Consider the following 20,052-nt stretch of genomic DNA (forward strand, 5'->3'; position numbering starts at 1 on the left):
CAGGCAGACCCATAACAGGCATAGCCTGAGGCTAACAAAGCGGGGGTCTAGGCCCCAAAAGGCACAGGACTGACCCCAAGAACTGGGCGGCTTGGTGGGCCATCTGTGAGTCAACCCGCCCAGGAGGTTGTTAGCACAGCAGACTCTCCCGGTGCTTTCAGGGAGGAGGGGCATGCACGCCCGCCATCCAGGTCACCGGGCGGACCCAATTAACAGTCATAGTCGTAGGGGAACTTTGCTCGGACCTTGGCCTCCCAGGCTTTTGCCTGGACTCAGGGCCTGGGCGGCCAGGCTAACCTTGTGTGCGCCAGCCCGGTTGGGGGATCGGCTGCCCAGCGGAGTGAGCGGAACACAGGGGAGGTCACCGCAGCATACACCGTTGGCGCTCCCTGGGGGTGCACACGGGCTCCATCTGGTCCACAGACACAATCTGGGGCAAGGCCTCAGGCAGAAGACCTCAGCTCAACTCTCTCCACTTCCGGATCAAGATCAGCCTGGGCAGCCGCACCACATCTCCAGGTCCTGCAAGAGGCTAGCAGGGCTTCTGGGCGGCCAGCTGGGAGAAGTCAGTGTGCTCCAGTGAATCCAGCGAGCCCCGGCAGGAGCCTTCGGGTGCCTGCTTCGGGATCTGATCAGCCTGGGCAGCAGCACCCTGTCTACAGGCAATGCAGGGGGTAAGCTGTGCACCAGAGGCCAATGGGGAAGGGGCAGCTTGCACTGGTGAGTCCAGCACTGATAAGACAAACTAAGACCAGTGAGAACTAGATGGCAAAAGGCAAACGCAGAAACGTCACTAACAGAAATCAAGGCAATATGGCAACATCTGAACCCAATTCTCCTCTACTAGCATGTCCTGGATACCCCATCACACCAGTAAAACAAGATTTGGATTTAAAATCACTGGTCATGATGCTGGTACAGGAAAACATGAAGGACATACTTAAAGAAATTCAGGAGAAAATGGATCAACAGTTAGAAGCCCTTGCAGGGGAAACACAAAAATCATTGAAAGAAATCCAGGAGAATACAAAAGCCAACAAGGAGGAAACGCAAAAAACACTTAAAAAAATACAGGAGAACTTTGGTCAACAGGCTGAGGCCATGAAAGAAGAAACACAAAAATCTCTTAAAGAATTACAGGAAAGCACAAACAAGCAAGTGAAGGAGCTAAGCAAAACCATCCAGGATCTAAAATCAGAAGTAGAAACAACTAAGAAAACTCAAAGGGAGACAACTTTGGAGATAGAAAGCCTTGGGAAGAAATCAGGGGACAGAGATGCAAAAATCAACAACAGAATATAAGAGATAGAAGAAAGAACCTCAGATGCTGAAGATTCCATAGAAACCATGGACTCAACAGTTAAAGAAAATGCAAAATGCAAAAAGCTTGTAACCCAAAATATCCAGGAAATCCAGGACACAATGAGAAGACCAAACCTAAGGATTATAGGCATAGAGGAGAGGGAAGATTTACAACTTAAAGGGCCAGCAAATATCTTCAATAAAATTATGGAAGAAAACTTCCCTAACCTAAAGAGAGAGATGCCCATGAATATACAAGAAGCCTACAGAACGCCAAACAGACTGGACCAGAACAGAAATACTTCCCGTCACATAATAATCAAAACACCAAACGTTCTAAACAAAGAAAGAATATTAAAGGCAGTAAGAGAAAAAGGCCAAGTAATATATAAAGGAAGACCTATCAGAATCACAGCAGACTTTTCACCTGAGATTATGAAGGCTAGAAGGTCCTGGGCAGATCTCATGCAGACTCTAAGAGAACACAAATGCCAACCAAAACTACTATATCCAGCAAAACTCTCAATCACCATAGATGGAGAAACTAAGATATTTCATGACAAAACCAAGTTTACCCAATATCTATCCACAAACCCAGCCCTAAAGAGGATAATAGGAGGACAACACCAATACAAGGAGGGAAACTTCACCCTAGAAAAAGCAAGATAGTAACCTTTCATCAAACCCAAAAGAAGTTAACCAATCAAATTTAAAAAATAACGTCAAAAATGATAGGAAGTAAGAATCACTATTCCTTAATATCACTTAACATCAATGGACTTAATGCCCCAATAAAAAGACACAGACTAACTGACTGGATACGTAAACAGGACCCTACATTTTGCTGCTAACAGGAAACACACCTCAGGGTCAAAGACAAACACTACCTTACAGTAAAAGGCTGGAAGACAATTTTACAAGCAAATGGTCTCAGGAAACAAGCTGGAGTAGCCATTTTAATATCAGATAAAATTGACTTTCAACCCAAAGTCATCAAAAGAGACTCTGAGGGACACTTCTTGCTGGTCAAAGGAAAAATACAACAAGAAGAACTCTCAATCCTGAACATCTATGCTCCAAATGCAAGGGCACCCACTTTCGTAAAAGAAACTTTATTAAAACTCAAAGCACACATTGCACCTAACAATAATTGTGGGTGACTTCAACACTGCACTTTCCTCAATGGACCGATCAGGAAAACAGAAACTGAACAGGAACACAATGAAACTAATTGAAGCTTTGGACCAATTAGATTTAACAGATATATATAGAACATTCTATCCTAAAACAAAAGAATATACTTTTTTCTCAGCACCTCATGGTACCTTCTCCAAAATCGACCATATAATTGGTCACAACACAGACCTCAACAAATATAAGAAGATCGAACTAATCCCATGCCTCCTATCTGATCACTATGGAGAAAAAGTGGTCTTCAATAGCAACAGAAACAACAGAAAACCCACATACACGTGGAAACTGAACAATACTCTACTCAATAATACCTTGGTCAAGGAAGAAATAAAGAAAGAAATTAAAGACTTTTTAGAACACAATGAAAATGAAAACACATTGAAACACAGTGGGACACAATGAAAGCAGTGCTAAGAGGAAAACTCATAGCCCTGAATGCCTCCAAAAAGAAAATGGAGAGAGCATACATTACCAGCTTAATGACACACCTGAAAACCTTAGAACAAAAAGAAGCTATTTCACCCAGGAGGAGTAGAAGGCAGGAAATCATCAAACTCAGGGCCGAAATCAATCAAGTAGAAACAAAGAGAACCATACAAAAAATCAACAAAACCAGGAGCTGGTTCTTTGAGAAAATCAACAAGATAGATAAACCCTTAGCCAGACTGACCAAAGGGCACAGAGAAAGTATCCAAATTAACAAACTTAGAAATGAAAAGGGAGATATAACAACGGAAATTGAGGAAATCCAAAAAATCATCAGATCCTACACCAAGAGCCTGTACTCAACACAACTGGAGAATGTGGAGGAAATGGACAATTTCCTTGACAGATACCAAATACCAAAATTAAATCAGGACCAACTAGACCATCTAAACAGTCCCATAATGCCTAAAGAAATAGAAGGAGTCAAAGAAAGTCTTCCAACAATAAACAGCACAGGACCAGATGGCTTCAGTGCAGAATTCTACCAGACCTTCAAAGAAGAGTTAACACCAATACTCTTCAAACTATTCCACAAAATAGAAAAAGAAGGAACACTACCCAATTCCTTCTACGAAGCCACAATTATGCTGATACCAAAGCCACACAAAGATCCAACAAAGAAAGAGAACTTCAGACCAATTTCCCTTATGAACATCAATGCAAAAATACTCAAGAAAATTCTTGCCAACCGAATCCAAGAACACATCAAAGCGATCATCCACCATGATCAAGTAGGCTTTATCCCGGGAATGCAGGGTTGGTTCAATACATGGAAATCCATCAATGCAATCCACTATATAAACAAACTCAAAGAAAAAAACCATATGGTCATTTCATTGGATGCTGAAAAAACCATTTGACAAAATCCAGCATCCTTTCATGCTTAAAGTCTTGGAAAGAACAGGAATTCAAGGTCCATACCTAAACATAGTAAAAGCAATATACAGCAAACCGGTAGGCAGCATCAAACTAAATGGAGAGAAACTTGAAGCAATCCCACTGAAATCAGGGACCAGACAAGGCTGCCCCCTTTCTCCTTATCTTTTCAATATTGTATTTGAGGTACTAGCTCAGGCAATTCGACAACATAAGGTGGTCAAAGGGATACAAATTGGAAAGGAAGAAGTCAAACTATCATTATTTGCAGACGACATGATAGTCTACCTAAGTGACCCCAAAAACTCCACTAGAGAGCTCCTACAGCTGATAAACAACTTCAACAAAGTGGCAGGTTATAAAATCAACTCAAGCAAATCAGTGGCCTTCCTATACTCAAAGGATAAGCAGGCTGAGAAAGAAATTAGGGAAATGACCACCTTCACAATAGCCACAAACAGTATAAAGTACCTTGAGGTGACTCTTAACAAACATGTGAAAGATCTGTATGACAAGAACTTCAAGACTCTGAAGAAGGAAATGGAAGAAGACCTCAAAAAATGGGAAAACCTCCCATGCTCATGGATCAGCAATATAGTTAAAATGGCCATTTTACCAAAAGCAATATACAGATTCAATGCAATACCCATCAAAATCCCAACTCAATTCTTCACAGAGTTAGAAAGAGCAATTATCAAATTCATCTGGAATAACAAAAAACCCAGGATAGCTAAAACTATTCTCAGCAACAAAAGAAAGTCTGGGGGAATCAGTATCCCTGACCTCAAGCAATACTACAGAGCAATAGTGTTATAAAACTGCATGGTATTGGTACAGTGACGGGCAGGCAGATCAATGGAACAGGATTGAAGATCCAGAAATGAACCCACACACCTATGGCCACTTGATCCATGACAAAGGGGCTGAAAACATCCAATGGAAAAAAGATAGCCTTTTCAACAAATGGTGCTGTTTCAACTGGATGTCAGCTTGTAGAAGAATGTGAATTTATCTATCCTTGTCTCCTTGTACTAAGTTCAAATCCAAATGGATCAAGGACCTCCACATAAAGCCAGACACTCTGAAGCTAATAGAAAAGAACCTGGGGAAGACCCTTGAGGACATCGGTACAGGGAGAAAGTTTCTGAACAGAACACCAAGAGCGTATGCTCTAAGAATTGACAAATGGGACCTCATAAAATTACAAAGTTTCTGTAAGGCAAAGGACACCATCAAAAGGACAAATCGGCAACCAACAAATTGGGAAAAGATCTTCACCAAATCTACATCAGATAGAGGGCTAATATCCAATATATATAAAGAACTCAAGAAGTTAGACTCCAGAAAACCACACAACCCTATTAAAAAATGGGGTACAGAGTTAAACAAAGAATTCTCACCTGAAGAACTTCGGATGGTGGAGAAACATGTTTTAAAATGCAAATCAAAACAACCCTGAGATTTCACCTTACACCAGTCAGAATGGCTAAGATTAAAAATTCAGGAGACAGCAGGTGTTGGCGAGGATGTGGAGAAAGAGGAACACTCCTCCAGTGCTGGTGGGGTTGCAAATTGGTACAACCACTCTGGAAATCAGTCTGGCGGTTCCTCTGAAAACTGGGCACCTTACTTCCAGAAGATCCTGTTATACCACTCCTGGGCATATACCCAAAAGATTCCCCAGTATGTAATAATAACACATGTTCTACTATGTTCATAGCAGCCCTATTTATAATTGCCAGAAGCTGGAAAGAACCCAGGCATCCCTCAACAGAAAAGTCGATGAAAAAAATGTGGTATATATACACAATGGAGTACTATTCAGCCATTAGAAACAATGAATTCATGAAATTCTAAGGCAAATGGATGGAGCTGGAGAGCATCATACTAAGTGAGGGAACCCAGACTCAAAAGATGAATCATGGTATGCACTTACTAATAAGTGGATATTAACCTAGAAAACTGGAATACCCAAAACACAATCCACACATCAAATGAGGTACAAGAAGAACGGAGGAGTGGCCCCTGGTTCTGGAAAGACTCAGTGAAGCAGTATAGGGCAAAACCAGAACGGGGAAGTGGGAAGGGTTGGGTGGGAGGACAGAGGGAGAGAAGGGAGCTTATGGGAATATCGGGGAGTGGGGGTCTAGAAAAGGGGAAACCGTTTGAAATGTAAATAAAATATATATCGAATGAAAAAAGAAAAAAAGAAAAAAAGAATTTTATTGAGTATTTTTGCATTGATATTCATTAGGGCAATTGGTCTGAAGTTTTCTTTCTTTATTGGATCTTTGTATGGTTTTGGGATCAGCATAATTGTGGCTTCATAGAATGAGTTGGGTTATGTTCCTTCTGTTTCTATTTTGTGGAATAATTTAAAGAATATTGGTCTTCTTAGAAGGTCTGATAGAATTCTACACTAAAACCATCTGGTATTGTGCTTTTTTTTGGTTGGAAGAATTTCAATGACCACTTCTATTACTTTAGGTCTTGTGGGACTGTTTAGATGATCTGTTTGATCCTGATGTAATTTGGTATTTGCTATCTGTCTAGGAAATTGTCCATTTCCTCCAGATTCTCCATTTGTGTTAAATAATGTTTTTGTAGTAGAATCTGATAATTTTTTGAATATTCAAAAAAGATTTTATATATATATATATATAAAATAATTTTATATATATGTATAAAAAGATTATATATATATATATATTTATATATATATATAAATAATTATATATATATATATATATATATATATATATATATATAATCTTTTTTTAAAAAGCCAAACATCAGACTTAGTACACTAACCCCAATGGAGAAGTTTAGGGCAAGGACTGAAGGAGCTGAGTGGGTTTGCAACTTCATATGAAGATCAATAGTATCAACCAACCACACCCCCAAAGGTCAAAGAGTACATGTGGTAGGACTGATGGCTCCAGCTTGATATGTAGCAAAGGATTGCCTTATTGCGCATCACTGGGATGGGAGCCCCTTGGTCCTATGGAGGCTAGATGACCCAGGGTAGGGATATGCTGGGGTATTGAGGCAGGAGTTGGTGGGCAGTTTGGGGAGAACCCATAGTAGGGAGAGAGGCAAAGGGAGAGAGGGTTTGTAGAGGAAAAACTGGGAATGGGGATAACATTTGAAATGTCAACAAATAAAATAACCAACTAAATAAAAAAGAGAAAGTTTCCTCCAAACTTCTTAATTTTATCTTCTTCCCCTAATATATAGTTTAACATATAGTATATATTTCTCATATTACAATATTAACGTGTATAATTATATTACGTACTTATTGTATATGAATATATATTTTAGAGAATTACCTAAAATGGTTGCTTTGTTCATTTTTGGTCATCATGTCCCTTCACAGTGAAGGAAGGCCTAGCTAAAAAACATATTTTTAAAATCAATAACTCCACTTATATTTTGAATAATACATTTGTTGTCGTGTTTTTTGAATACTGGTGACTGAGTTTCAACTTAAACTTGTGGTGATACCCTCAATTATATTCTTAAAGCTTGAATTGTGGGCTATACAAAATTGATTTATTTTTTTAATATTTTTATTTTCCATATTCTTTGTTTACATTCCAAACGATTTCCCCTTTCCTGAATCCCCCCTCCCCATATATCCCATAAACCTTCTTCTCTCCATCCATTCTCCGATCACCTCCCTTCATTTTCTCTGTCCTTATATTCCCGTCCAATGCTAGGTCAATACTTTCCAGGATCAGGAGCCTCTCCATACTTCTGCATAGGAGTCATTTGTTATGTGATTTGTGCCTTGGGTATTCAGGGATTGTGGGCTAATTAATATCCACTTATCAGAGATTGCATTCCATGTGTGTTCTTTTGTGATTGGGTTACCACACTTAGGATGATATTTTCCAGATCAAACCATCTGCCTAAAAATTTTGTGAATTCATTGTTTCTAATTGCTGAGTAGTATTCCATTGTGTAAATATACCACATTTTCTGTATCCATTCCTCCTTTGAAGGACATCTGGGTTCTTTCCAGCTTCTGGTTATTATAAATAAGGCTGCTATGAACATAATGGAGCATGTGTCTTTATTGCATGCCAGGAAATCTTTAGGGTATATGCCCAGGAGAGGTCCTCCAGAAGTGTCATGCCCAGTTTTCTGAGGAACCTCCAGACTGATTTCCCAAGTGGTTGTACCATCTTACAGCCCAACCAGCAGTGGAGGAGTGTTCCTCTTTCTCAACATCCACACCAACACCTGCTGTCACCTAAGTTTTTGACCTTAGCCATTCTGACTGGTGTGAGGTGAAATCTCAGGGTTGTTTTGATTGCCATTTCCCTAATGACTAATGATGTTGAGCACTTCTTAAGGTGCCTCTCGGCCATCCGAATTGCTTCAGGTGAAAATTCTTTGTTTAGATCTGTACCCCATTTTTAATAGGGTTTTTTGGTTCCCTGGGGTCTAACTTCTTGAGTTCTTTGTATATATTGGATATTATTAGCCCTCAATCAGATGTTGGGTTGGTGAATATCCTTTCCCAATTTGATGGTTGCCATATTGTCCTTTTAACAGTGTCCTTTGCCTTACAGAAACTTTGTAATTTTATGAGGTCCCATTTGTCAATTCTTGATCTTAGAGCATAAACTATTGGTGATCTGTTCAGGAAGTTTTCCCCTGTGCCCACGTACTAAAGGGTCTTCCCCAGTTTCTTTTCTATTAGTTTCAGTGTTTCTGGTTTTACATGGAGGTCCTTGATCTACTTGGAGTGAAGTTTAGTACATGGAGATAAGAATGGATCAATTCGCATTCTTCTGCATGCTGACCTCCAGTTGAACCAGCACCATTTGTCGAAAAGGCTATCTTTTTTCCACTGGATGTTTTCGGCTCCTTTGTCGAAGATCAAGTGACCATAGGTGTGTGGATTCATTTCTGGATTTTCAATTCTATTCCATTGGTCCACTTGTCTGTCACTGTGCCAATACCATGCAGTTTTTAAGACTATTGCTCTGCAGCATTGCTTGAAGTCAGGGATAGTGATTCCCTGAGAATTTCTTTTGTTGTTGAGAATAGTTTTAGCTATCCTGGGTTTTTTGTTATTCCAGATGAATTTGAGAATTGCCTTTTCTAACTCTGTGAAGAACTGAGTTGGGATTTTGATGGGGATTGTGTTGAATCTGTAGATTGCTTTTGGCAAGGTGGCCATTTTAACTATATTAATCCTGCCGATCTATGAGCATGGCAGATTTTTTCCATTTTCTGAGGTCTTCTTTGATTTCCTTCTTCAGAGACCTGAAGTTCTTGTCATATAGATCTTTCACTTGTTTGGTTAGAGTCACACCAAGATACTTTATATGGTTTATGGCTATTGTGAAGGGTGTCATTTCCCAAACTTCTGTCTCAGCCTGCTTATCCTTTGAGTATAAGAAGGCAACTGATTTGCTTGAGTTGATTTTATCACCAGACACTGCTGAAGTTGCTTGTCAGCTGTAGAAGTTCTCTGGTGGAGGTTTTCCGGTCACTTAGGTAGACTATCATGTCGTCTGAAAATAGTGATAATTGGACTTCTTCCTTTCAAATTTGTATCCCCTTGACCTCCTTATGTTGTCTAATTGCTCTACCTAGACCTTCAAGTACTATATTGAAAAGATATGGACAGAGAAGACAGCCTTGTCTATTCCCTGATTTTAGTGGGATTGTTCAAGTTTCTCTCCATTTAGTTTGATGTTGGCTACCAGTTTGTTGTATATTACTTTAACAATGTTTAGGTATGGGCCTTGAATTCCTGTTCTTTCCAAGACTTTTAGCATGAAAGGATGCTGAATTTTGTCAAATGCTTTATCTGCATCTAATGAGATGATCATATTTTTTTCTTTGAGTTTGTTTATGTAGTGGATAGAATTGATGGATTTCCTTATATTGAACCATCCCTGCATCCCTGGGATGAAGCCTACTTGATCATGGTGGATGATCACTTTGATGTGTTCTTGGATTCAGTTGGCAAGAATTTTATTAAGTATTTTTGCATCAACATTCATAAGAGAAATTGGCCTGAAGTTCTCTTTCTTTTTTGGATCTTCGTGTGGTTTTGGTATCAGCGTATTTGTGGCTTCATAGAACGAGTTGGATAGAGTTCCTTCTGTTTCTATTTTGTGGAATAGTTTGAAGAAGAGTATTGGTATTAAGTCTTCTATGAAGGTCTGATAAAATTCTGCACTGAAGCCATCTGGTCCCGTGCTTTTTTTTTTTTTTTTTTTTTTTTTTTTTTGGGAGACTTTCTTTGACCCTTTTTATTTCTTCGGTTGTTATGGGAATGTTTAGATGATCTATTTGATCATGATTTAGTTTTGGTGTCAGATATCTGTTTAGAAAACTGTCCATTTTCTCCAGATTCTCCAGTTGTGTTGAGTATAGGCTTTTGTAGTAGGATCTAATGATTTTTTGAATTTCCTCAGTATCTGTTGTTATATCTCCCTTTTCATTTCTAACTTTGTTAAACTGCATACTCTCTTTGTGCCCTTTGGTTAGTCTGGATAAGGGTTTATCTATCATGTTGATTTTCTCAAAGAACCAGCTCCTGGTTTTGTTGATTCTTTGTATGGTTCTCCTTGTTTCTACTTGATTGATTTTTGGCCCTGAGTTTGATGATTTCCTACCTTCTACTCCTCCTGGGTGAAATAGCTTCTTTTTGTTCCAGGGCTTTCAGGTGTGTCATTAAGCTGTTAGTGTATGCTCTCTCCATTTTCTTTTTGGAGGCACTCAGGGCTATGAGTTTTCCTGTTAGCACTGCTTTCATTGTGTCCCATAGATTTGGGTATGTTGTGTTTTCATTTTCATTAAGTTCTAAAAAGTCTTTAATTTCTTTCTTTATTTCTACCTTGACCAAGTTATCATTGAGTAGAATATTGTTCAGTTTCCACGTGTATGTGGGTTTTCTGTTGTTTTTGTTGCTATTGAAGACCACTTTTATTCCATAGTGATCTGATAGGAGGCATGGGATTAGTTCGATCTTCTTATATTTGTTAAGGTCTGTCTTGTAACTAATTATATGATCGATTTTGGAGAAGATACCATGAGGTGCTGAGAAAAAGGTATATTCTTTTGCTTTAGATAAACTGTTTTATATATATATATATATATATATATATATATATATATATATATATATATGTCAAATATAATTGGTCCAAAGCTTCAGTTAGTTTCACTGTGTCCCTGTTCAGCTTCTGTTTTCCTGATTGGTCCATTGAGGAAAGTGCAGTGTTGAAGTCACCCACAATTATTGTGTTAGGTGCAATGTGTGCTTTGATCTTTAATAAAGTTTCTTTTATGAATGAGGTTGCCCTTGCATTTGGAGCATAGATGTTCAGGATTGAGAGTTCTTCTTCTTGTATTTTTCTTTTGACCAGCAAGAAGTGTCCCTCAGAGCCTCTTGATGACTTTAGGTTGAAAGTCAATTTTATCTGACATTAGAATGGCTAGTCCAGCTTGTTTCCTGAGACCATTTGCTTGTAAAATTGTCTTCTAGCCTTTTACTCTAAGGTAGTGTTTGTCTTTGACCCTGAGGTGTGTTTCCTGTATGCAGCAAAATGTAGAGTCCTGTTTACATATCCAGTCAGTTAGTCTATGTCTTTTTATTGAGGCATTGAGTCCTTTGATGTTAAGAGATATTAAGGAATAGTGATTATTACTCCTTATCATTTTTGATGTTATTTTTTAAATTTGATTGGTTAATTTCTTTTGGGTTTGATGAAAGAAGGTTACTATCTTGCTTTTTCCAGGGTGAAGATTCCCTCCTTGTATTGCTGTTTCCTCCTGTTATCCTTTGTAGGGCTGGGTTGGTGGATAGATATTGGGTAAACTTGGTTTTGTCATGGATTATCTTAGTTTCTCCATCTATGGTGATTAAGAGTTTTGCTGGCTATAGAAGTTTTGGCTGGCATTTGTGTTCTCTTAGAGTCTGCATGAGATCTGCCAGGATCTTCTAGCTTTCATAGTCTCAGGTGAGAAATCTGCTCTGATTCTAATAGGTCTTCCTTTATATGTTACTTGGCCTTTTTCCAAAGTGTCTTCTATACCTCAACCAGAAAGAGCATTTCATAATGTCATTTAAAACATATTTCTATCCTCATATAAAGTTCAAATGTCAGTGGATTTTATAATAATCTAATCCAAAATTCTATTTATTACATAGAAAAACTGTTATAAGCTACCAGATGTTTTCTCAGGACTACTACTACTACTACTTCTACTGCTGCTGCTACTACTACTACTACTACTACTACTACTACTACTACTACTACTTTTATTTTTTTTTCAGGGCAGGGTTTCTCTGTATAGTCCTGGCTGTTCTGGAACTCACTCTGAAGACCAGGATGTCCTGAAACTCAGAAATCCACCGGCCTCTGCCTCTGCCTCTGCCTCCAAGAGTGCTGGGATTACAAACTTGTGCCTCTACCGCCTGGCTACTACTACTACTACTACTACTACTACTACTACTACTACTACTTCTACTACTACTACTAAAACAACTGCTACTACCACTCAATAATGTTTCAAACAAAATTATTTCATTGTAGCCAAGCTTTTCCTAGAACTGTTTGTATATCCCACGGTGGCAAATATCTTACCTCAGCTTTCTAGGTACTATAATTAAGGTGCCAATCACATCACTAAGCTGTTTTCTTCTTTCACCTCAGTAAATTTGCTCTTGAGAATCCTGTTACCATGCATTGGTCATGTTTTTTTCCACATTATTCAATGTACTTGCTGGCCATACTTATGGGAAAAAAACCTTGCCTCTTCCATGCATGCATAAGAGCTCTGATATACTGATTTAAGAGTCAGCCCTCAGATGTCAGTTTCCTAAATGTGCCTTATGTCACAGGAATGCTCAAAGCTCCAATCATCTCTGTGTGATCACAATATACTGGCCAGTTGACCTTGTACAGTTAAATAGTTCATACTTTTCAGATGATTAGGTGGGCATACATTTACTCTTTTGAAATTATGGCCAATGGACAGTTTATTTAGGAAAGAATTATAAACAAGGTAAAAGATTTAGATAAACATCATGCAGAAAAATATACTATAATACTTAAAAAGGTGAGTCTAATTAAGGAAGTGGTATAAACTGCAGCTGGGACAACAGGAAGATTGATCAAATGGCAAAACCTTCTTGTCAAAGTCTCCAAATTATTTAAATGAATGATAATGGACTCCCTTGATCACACATAGTCATACAGGAAAGTGTGTCCAGGGGTTTATCATTAATACCCTAAATTGGTACCATAACTGTCATCTAAGTGTGTTGGCTACATCTTGAGTACATGCTAGGCTAACATTGAAGACTCAACCATGTGGAACTGGTTTTGCCGTCAGCAAATATTCCATCTTTAAGGGAATATAGAGGCTGCCATCAAAGTTCCTACAGGCTGCTGAATCTAGAGACTGTCTGGCAGGGTAAAATTCCCCAGTAGAGGTCCTTAATTGGTCATTGCATGTAATTAGAAATTGAATGCCAAGTTGCAATGGGAACTTTATAATTTTGGTGATGCCAGGACTCTCAAATATGTACCAAAAAAGCTGTCAGTGCAGAAATGGTTGAGCTTCAATAAGGATGACAATGAGGGGGTGGCAGTAGTAGAGTGGTGGAGTTGCCTAAGGCTATTGACACCTACATGATGTCATCATAATTCCCAAATATCAGATATGAACTGCAGCAGTTGATGTTTCCTTAATGTTTTAGTTTTGTTTCAAACTGTTTTCTTTTTGTACTATTTACTACCATCCCTTTCACCTTTGCAGTGGAAATGCTTACCCTCTGCCATTTTGTATTTACAGTTTGTAATCTATATTTTGATTTTATAAAGGCACACAGTTCATGGGTCAATTTAAGTTTCAAATGAAATTTGAAGTGAAGACTCCTGAAGAATAATGGTGCTCTTAAAATATGAACCTTAAAAGACAAAGCAAATTTTGCATCACGAAATAAATATAAATCTGAAAGTTTATACACCATGAGTGATATGATATTGTGTAAGCATTACACATTTGGATATCAAACTGGCAAAGAATGAAACTATCATAATTTACAGCAATTTTCAACTAGATGTGATATAAAATGATATTAGAAAGAACCTCCTAGGCATATTTATGATGGTCTTTCAAATATGAGTGAATGACCTTGGAAGTACACTTTGAGTTTCCTGATGAATATGGTCCTTAACTGAATAAAGAGCAAAGGGAGAGCAGAGCATCAGCATTGTCTTGGCATTTGTCTTCATAATTTCAGGTTGAATGTAACAATTACTGTGGAAAATGTCTTTCCTTCCATGTCATGTGCATGATTCCTATGCTTAAATCATGAGCCAAATAATATGTATTTAGTTTAATGTGATCCTGGGGAAAGTTCAAGTCAATTTATGCCTATATTTTCTATATATTTTCTGGGGAATGATTAGTCCTTCCTACAGAAAATGCCAATTATCTTAACACTAATTGTATTAAGAGAAAAGTAAATAATAAGGGAAGCTATTAAGAAAGATTTTCCTTTGGGGAGTATTAAGGTTGTAGGTAAAGGCCATAAAAAGTTCTGTTACAGAACTGCAGATTACATGGAGCCTTAAAGGGAATCTAAACATAATTTAAACATGGTAAATGACTTTCTTATTTGTATATTCTTTATTCTATTTGAAGAAATGTGTAAAGTTTAGGAACTATGTGTGAGTCTTATCAGAAGCTGAAATTGTAACTATCAGTCATAATTACAGAGTTTGTAAACTTTTATGAGATCTTTCAATAATCTGAATATTAATGTTTATATTTTTTCCTTCTTAACTGGATCTGTTGGACATCCTTTTTATACATAATTGATGACTAATCCATGTATCAGAAATTTTAGAATTCTGAATTAATTTAATGTTGTATCATTTTCAATAAGGAACAAATCATTATCTAAATGTAGTAACCAGTAATGTACTTACATGTCAAGTTTGAATAAGCAGAATATCAGCATTATGTTGGATCTTACTAACAAGTGATTGTAACATTGTATGTTAAAGAGAAATATGAAAACACAATTGGATGATATATTTTGATATGATTGTCTCTCAAGCTTCCTATACAAAGAAAACACAAGGAAATCTTGATATGGCCATACAACAAGTGGCTGTATGTGACTCAAAATGTTTTCTAATTTCTTATTTTAGTTCTTTGTATATTTGTCTTTTTTACGCATTTATGTTTGTGTACACTACACATACCTATTACCCATAAAAACCAGAAATAGGCATTAGATACCTTGAAACAGGAGTCCAAGACATTTGTAAGCCATCTTGTAGCTTTTGAAAATGAATTCACATTGTCTCCAAGAGCAATAAGTGTTTCATCTTCCAAGACAAGACTCCAGCCACTTACCTTTTGTTTCTCTTTTGTTTATATAAAAACTATTTTGAGGATATGATTTAAGTAAACTATTTTTCCTTTTCTATTCATCACTTTAACCCCCAGCCTATATACCTGTCCTCTCTCTTTCAAGTACAGTGCCTCATATCTGTTGTTGTTTTGGTGTACTAAGATATTACATGCTTGCATGTGAATAAATGTACACATGTAGAGTGAATCTCTTATGAGCATCACCTGTCAATAAACAAGCCTATGGCTAATGAGCTGAGACATAAAATAAGAGGTGGGTCACTGGCAACAAGACAGAGGATTCTGAGACTCTGTGGGACAACAAAAGGAGATGCAAGAAGATTTGAGATAAGTTCAAAGGATATGCTGAAGGAGACCTTGTGGAAGAATCCAAGGAAGAAGGCTGGAACTGAGGGAGATGTAACTAAGTGGTAGATACAGCACAGTTTTAATGGGTTAAATAAATTATGAGTTAGCCAGGGAATAAGCCAAAGCTCATGCCCTAGGCATTGAATAATAAATATTAGTCACAAAGTTGTTATGCTAGAAACAGGATCTAGAAAAAGAAACATATTTAATATACTTACACACACACACACACACATACACACACACCCACGCGAATGCTTTTCACTGGGGAAGTCCACATCTCCCATTTTCAAGGAGGATCCAATTCTCATCTCTTAGAAAACTTATTGAATATCTTTAATATTTTAAGATGTTATAAATTTAAGATGATATATATTAAACAAAAACTATGCTTATTTTACCTTGTTTAAATTCATGATGACAAGTTTATGTTTAATAATTTAATATAACTATATCTGTATATGTATTTGCATAAGTTTAATAATTTAAAATAACTATATCTGAGAGTTTACAATTACAATATGCCTATTTTACATATAAATTTAATGTGATGGATAATATTTTTTCTTAAGCATGGGAATTTAAATAGTTTTCTTATGGAAATCTTATGACACAGATTTTAGAGAGTTCCAACAAATGACAAGTGGTTAGTCATTATAGAAATAAATAGAAATCAACTGTAAAAGTCAGGAAAGGAATCTGATTAATATAAACATATAACTATGTATTTTAAAGTAGAAATAAGAAGTCACAGATTATTAGAAAAAAAAGGATAAGACGTATTGATCTCACCCATCTATGGTCAAACTGTGAAGTGGATGACTGTTAATCTCTGTTCTGAGGATAATGAATCTTATCAGTAAGATTAAAATTGCTAAGGGTGAATAGGGCAGAATCTAGAGAAAACTTTTTCTGCTCGGAAGTGGAATGATCTTTTGTACTGCAAGGTGTTGAATATTTTAGATGTTAATATAGAAGGAGACAAATGGTACTTATGGAATAATCACTCTGCTTGGAGGCATAGGCTTTTGTCTAAGCAAGGTTGAGTCAACAAAAGAAGGAACCCACATTCTTCTCAAAGAATCCAGAAAACATGACAAAATGTCTCATTTAGCAATATTTTGAAAACATTACAGGTACAAGAAAGACATTTATTAACATTAGGCAAAATTTTCTTAAACAGTAAGTGTGGCCATACAAAGCATATCAGTGCTCTGAACCAACATCAAGACAAAGGAAACAAAATAGTACAGGGAGGGACTTGAAGGTTTTATTCTGCTATTTGTTGCCTACTTAATGACTGCAATTTCAATGAAAGAGTCAATTGTGTTAAGAAAATGATGTTATATAATTCATAATTTTCTAAAAATTTATAGTAAAACATGATACAATAGTTATAAATGGTAAATTAGTACAATTTATATATCTAGTAAATGTGGCACCTAACTGAAAGATAAAATGAGGTTTGTAACCATGTTTAGTATCAAGGTATTGTCCTGGGTTCATCTCCAGTGAGGATTTCTGTACATCAGTCTATTAATTTTTGCTTCCTTCTCATACCTGACAGGCTATGGAAGACTCTAGCATGAACCAAGGATAAGATAAAGGAAATAAAATAGTGCAGGTCTTATTCTGCTGTTTGTTGCCCATAGAATGACTGCAATTTCAAGGAAGGAGTCAATTCTATTAAGAAGAGGATGGTATATAATTCATATTTTTTTCTAAAAATTTATAGTAAAACATGGTACAATACTTATTAATGGTCATTTAGTACAACTTATATACCTAGTAAATGTGGCACCTAATGGAAAGATTAAAAAGTGGGTTGTAACAATGTTTTAGTATCTAGCTAGTGTCCTGGGTCCATTTCCATGAGCATTTCTGTAAATCTGTATGTAAATATTTGCTTACTTCTCATACCTGACAGGCTGTGGAGGACTCTATCATGCTCAATGTCACTAGAATAACAGGGTTCATCCTTATGGGATTCTCGGATGCTCCTGAGCTACAGACTGTATGTGGGCTGTTCTTCCTGGTAATGTACCTAGCAGTCATAATGAATAACCTTCTCCTCATCACCCTCATAAATCTGGATCTGAAACTCCAAACACCCATGTACTTTTTCCTGAAGAATTTGTCCCTGTTGGATGTCTTCTTTATTTCTGTTCCAATCCCAAATTTCTTTATCAACAGCATAACTCACAATAATTCAATTTCTATTCTTGGTTGTGCCCTCCAAGTATTTTTAATGACTACTTTTGGATGTGGAGAAGTAATTCTTCTAACAGCAATGTCATATGACCGCTATGTTGCCATCTGCACTCCCCTTCACTATGAGGTCATCATGAGTAGTGGTAACTGTGTCCTGATGGTCAGTGTTTCCTGGTCTACTGGGGTACTCTTTGGATCTTTATACATAGCTGGCACATTTTCCATGTCTTTCTGTGGCTCTATTGTGATTCCACAGTTTTTCTGTGATGTTCCCTCATTGTTAAGGATTTCCTGCTCTGACAGACTTGTGGTAATTTATACAAGTTTTGGAATTGGTCTTTGTCTGGGCACAGTTTGTATTATCTGTATTGTGCTATCTTACTTTCACATTTTCTCCACTGTACTGAAGATTCCTACCACTAAAGGTCAGTCCAAAGCATTTGCCACCTGCCTCCCTCACCTCACTGTTTTCAGTATTTTCCTTGCTACTGCTTGCTTTGTCTATCTGAAGACACCCTCAAGTACAACATCAATTACAGATAGACTATTTTCTGTACTATATACCGTTTTGCCTCCAGCACTTAATCCTGTGATTTACAGCCTGAGAAATACTGATGTCAAGTGTGCTTTGAAAAAGTTACAACAAAATCTCTGTCAAGTGTTTCATTTCATGTAACAGTTCAAAGTATCTGTCCATAATATACTGCCTCACATTTTACAAGTAAGTTTTGTAATTACTGACTCTCAACAAACTATTGATTTTTTTGCCTTGTGAATTTAAAAATATTCAGATGAAGGCTGATATCTCTCTCTCTCTCTCTCTCTCTCTCTCTCTCTCTCTCTCTCCTCTCTCTCTCTCTCTCTCTCTCTCTCCCTCTCCCTCTCCCTCTCCACCTCTCCCTCTCCACCTCTTCCTCTCTCCTCTCTCCTCTCTCTCTCTCTCTCTCTCTCTCTCTCTCTCTCTCTCTCTCTCTCTCTCTCTCTCTCTCTCGTTCTTTCTCCTACCCTCTCAATTCACCTTTCCATGCCTTGAATAAACTCTATTCTAAACTGTCAGTGCTGTGACTGGCCCCTCAGGGAGAAGTGATTTCTTAGCTTGGACCTCAGAGACAGCTTGTTCCCCCACACCTGACTGCACATCCACCAAACATATTGCTTCTCTCTTTATTTGTATAAAATCCAATAACAATAACAACAAACATTTTGATATGGAAGAAGCATGTGAACAATCAAGGTTATTTCACATATAATTTCTGTGCTAATTTTTCTAATAAATAAAAAGGACAAGATGCAACCTACTAAGCATAGATTATAGTAGGCTCAGTTCTTGAAGACATATCAAATTCTGAGGCAAATACAAGCCTGGAAGAATGTCATATAAGCCAAATTCTCAAAGACAAATAGTGGCAACCAAGGTTGAGACTATTATCAGAGAGAAACTAGAGAGTTGGAAATTTGTGTGCCCCTTTTTGTGCACTTGTTCTTGAATAGCAACATTACTTATACATGAGAGACAAGAAACTTACAAGTCTAAGGAATCAGTCTAAATAACCTTACAAATCCTAAAGAGTTTTAAAAACACAAAGACCTTTTGCATATTACCTTATTAATAAAGAAAAAGTACTGGGGAGAGGAGACTATGTGACTATCCAAGGAGCCTGCAAAGGGGCTCTCTGACCTGTGAAGCTATATGACCTTCATACATTGAGCAGTGGGCTTGCAGTTGTGTCATTTGAGCTAAAGCTGCAGAACTGGATGAATGGGATGCTGGCCTAATTCTATTTATTGCTACGCACTTGATCCCACAGTAAATATCAAATGCTAGAGAAAAAAGCTAATTTTTTTGAACATTCCCTGCTGCATTTGATTTAATCTTTCTTTCTTGTTCATTCATTATTCTGTTTTTTAGATTGGAAAGATTTACTGGGTGCCATTGAACATATGAAGTACATGTTTTTGTTTTTGTTTTTTTTGTGTTTATTCTGTTTTTTGTTTTTGCTTTTAAGGTCAAACACTCTTGCTTTTCATTTCAGGAGAAAATTGAGTCATAAACTTAAAAACAATTTCTTTTATTTTAACTAATGTTATTGTATGTATTTGAGATGTTGAGTACATATGACATCCAAAGCCAAATCAGTTAAATGGGCCAAAAATGATAGGTAATTCTGGATAAAGTAATGTGAGTACAAGAAACAAAACATTTACCCAGTA

At 37.2% G+C, this 20,052-nt stretch overlaps 1 protein-coding gene across 1 annotated transcript; it reads left to right on the plus strand.

The window, feature by feature from the left end:
- Positions 1-17,575: 17,575 nt before the first annotated feature.
- On the plus strand, positions 17,576-18,517 carry LOC127681608 (olfactory receptor 14A2-like). The gene has a single exon (XM_052178063.1). The coding sequence runs from the start codon at positions 17,576-17,578 to the stop codon at positions 18,515-18,517; it is 942 nt and encodes a 313-aa protein (XP_052034023.1).
- Positions 18,518-20,052: the final 1,535 nt, after the last annotated feature.

Source organism: Apodemus sylvaticus, chromosome 1 (genome assembly GCF_947179515.1).
Source record: "Apodemus sylvaticus chromosome 1, mApoSyl1.1, whole genome shotgun sequence".
Taxonomy (NCBI): Eukaryota; Metazoa; Chordata; class Mammalia; order Rodentia; family Muridae; genus Apodemus; species Apodemus sylvaticus.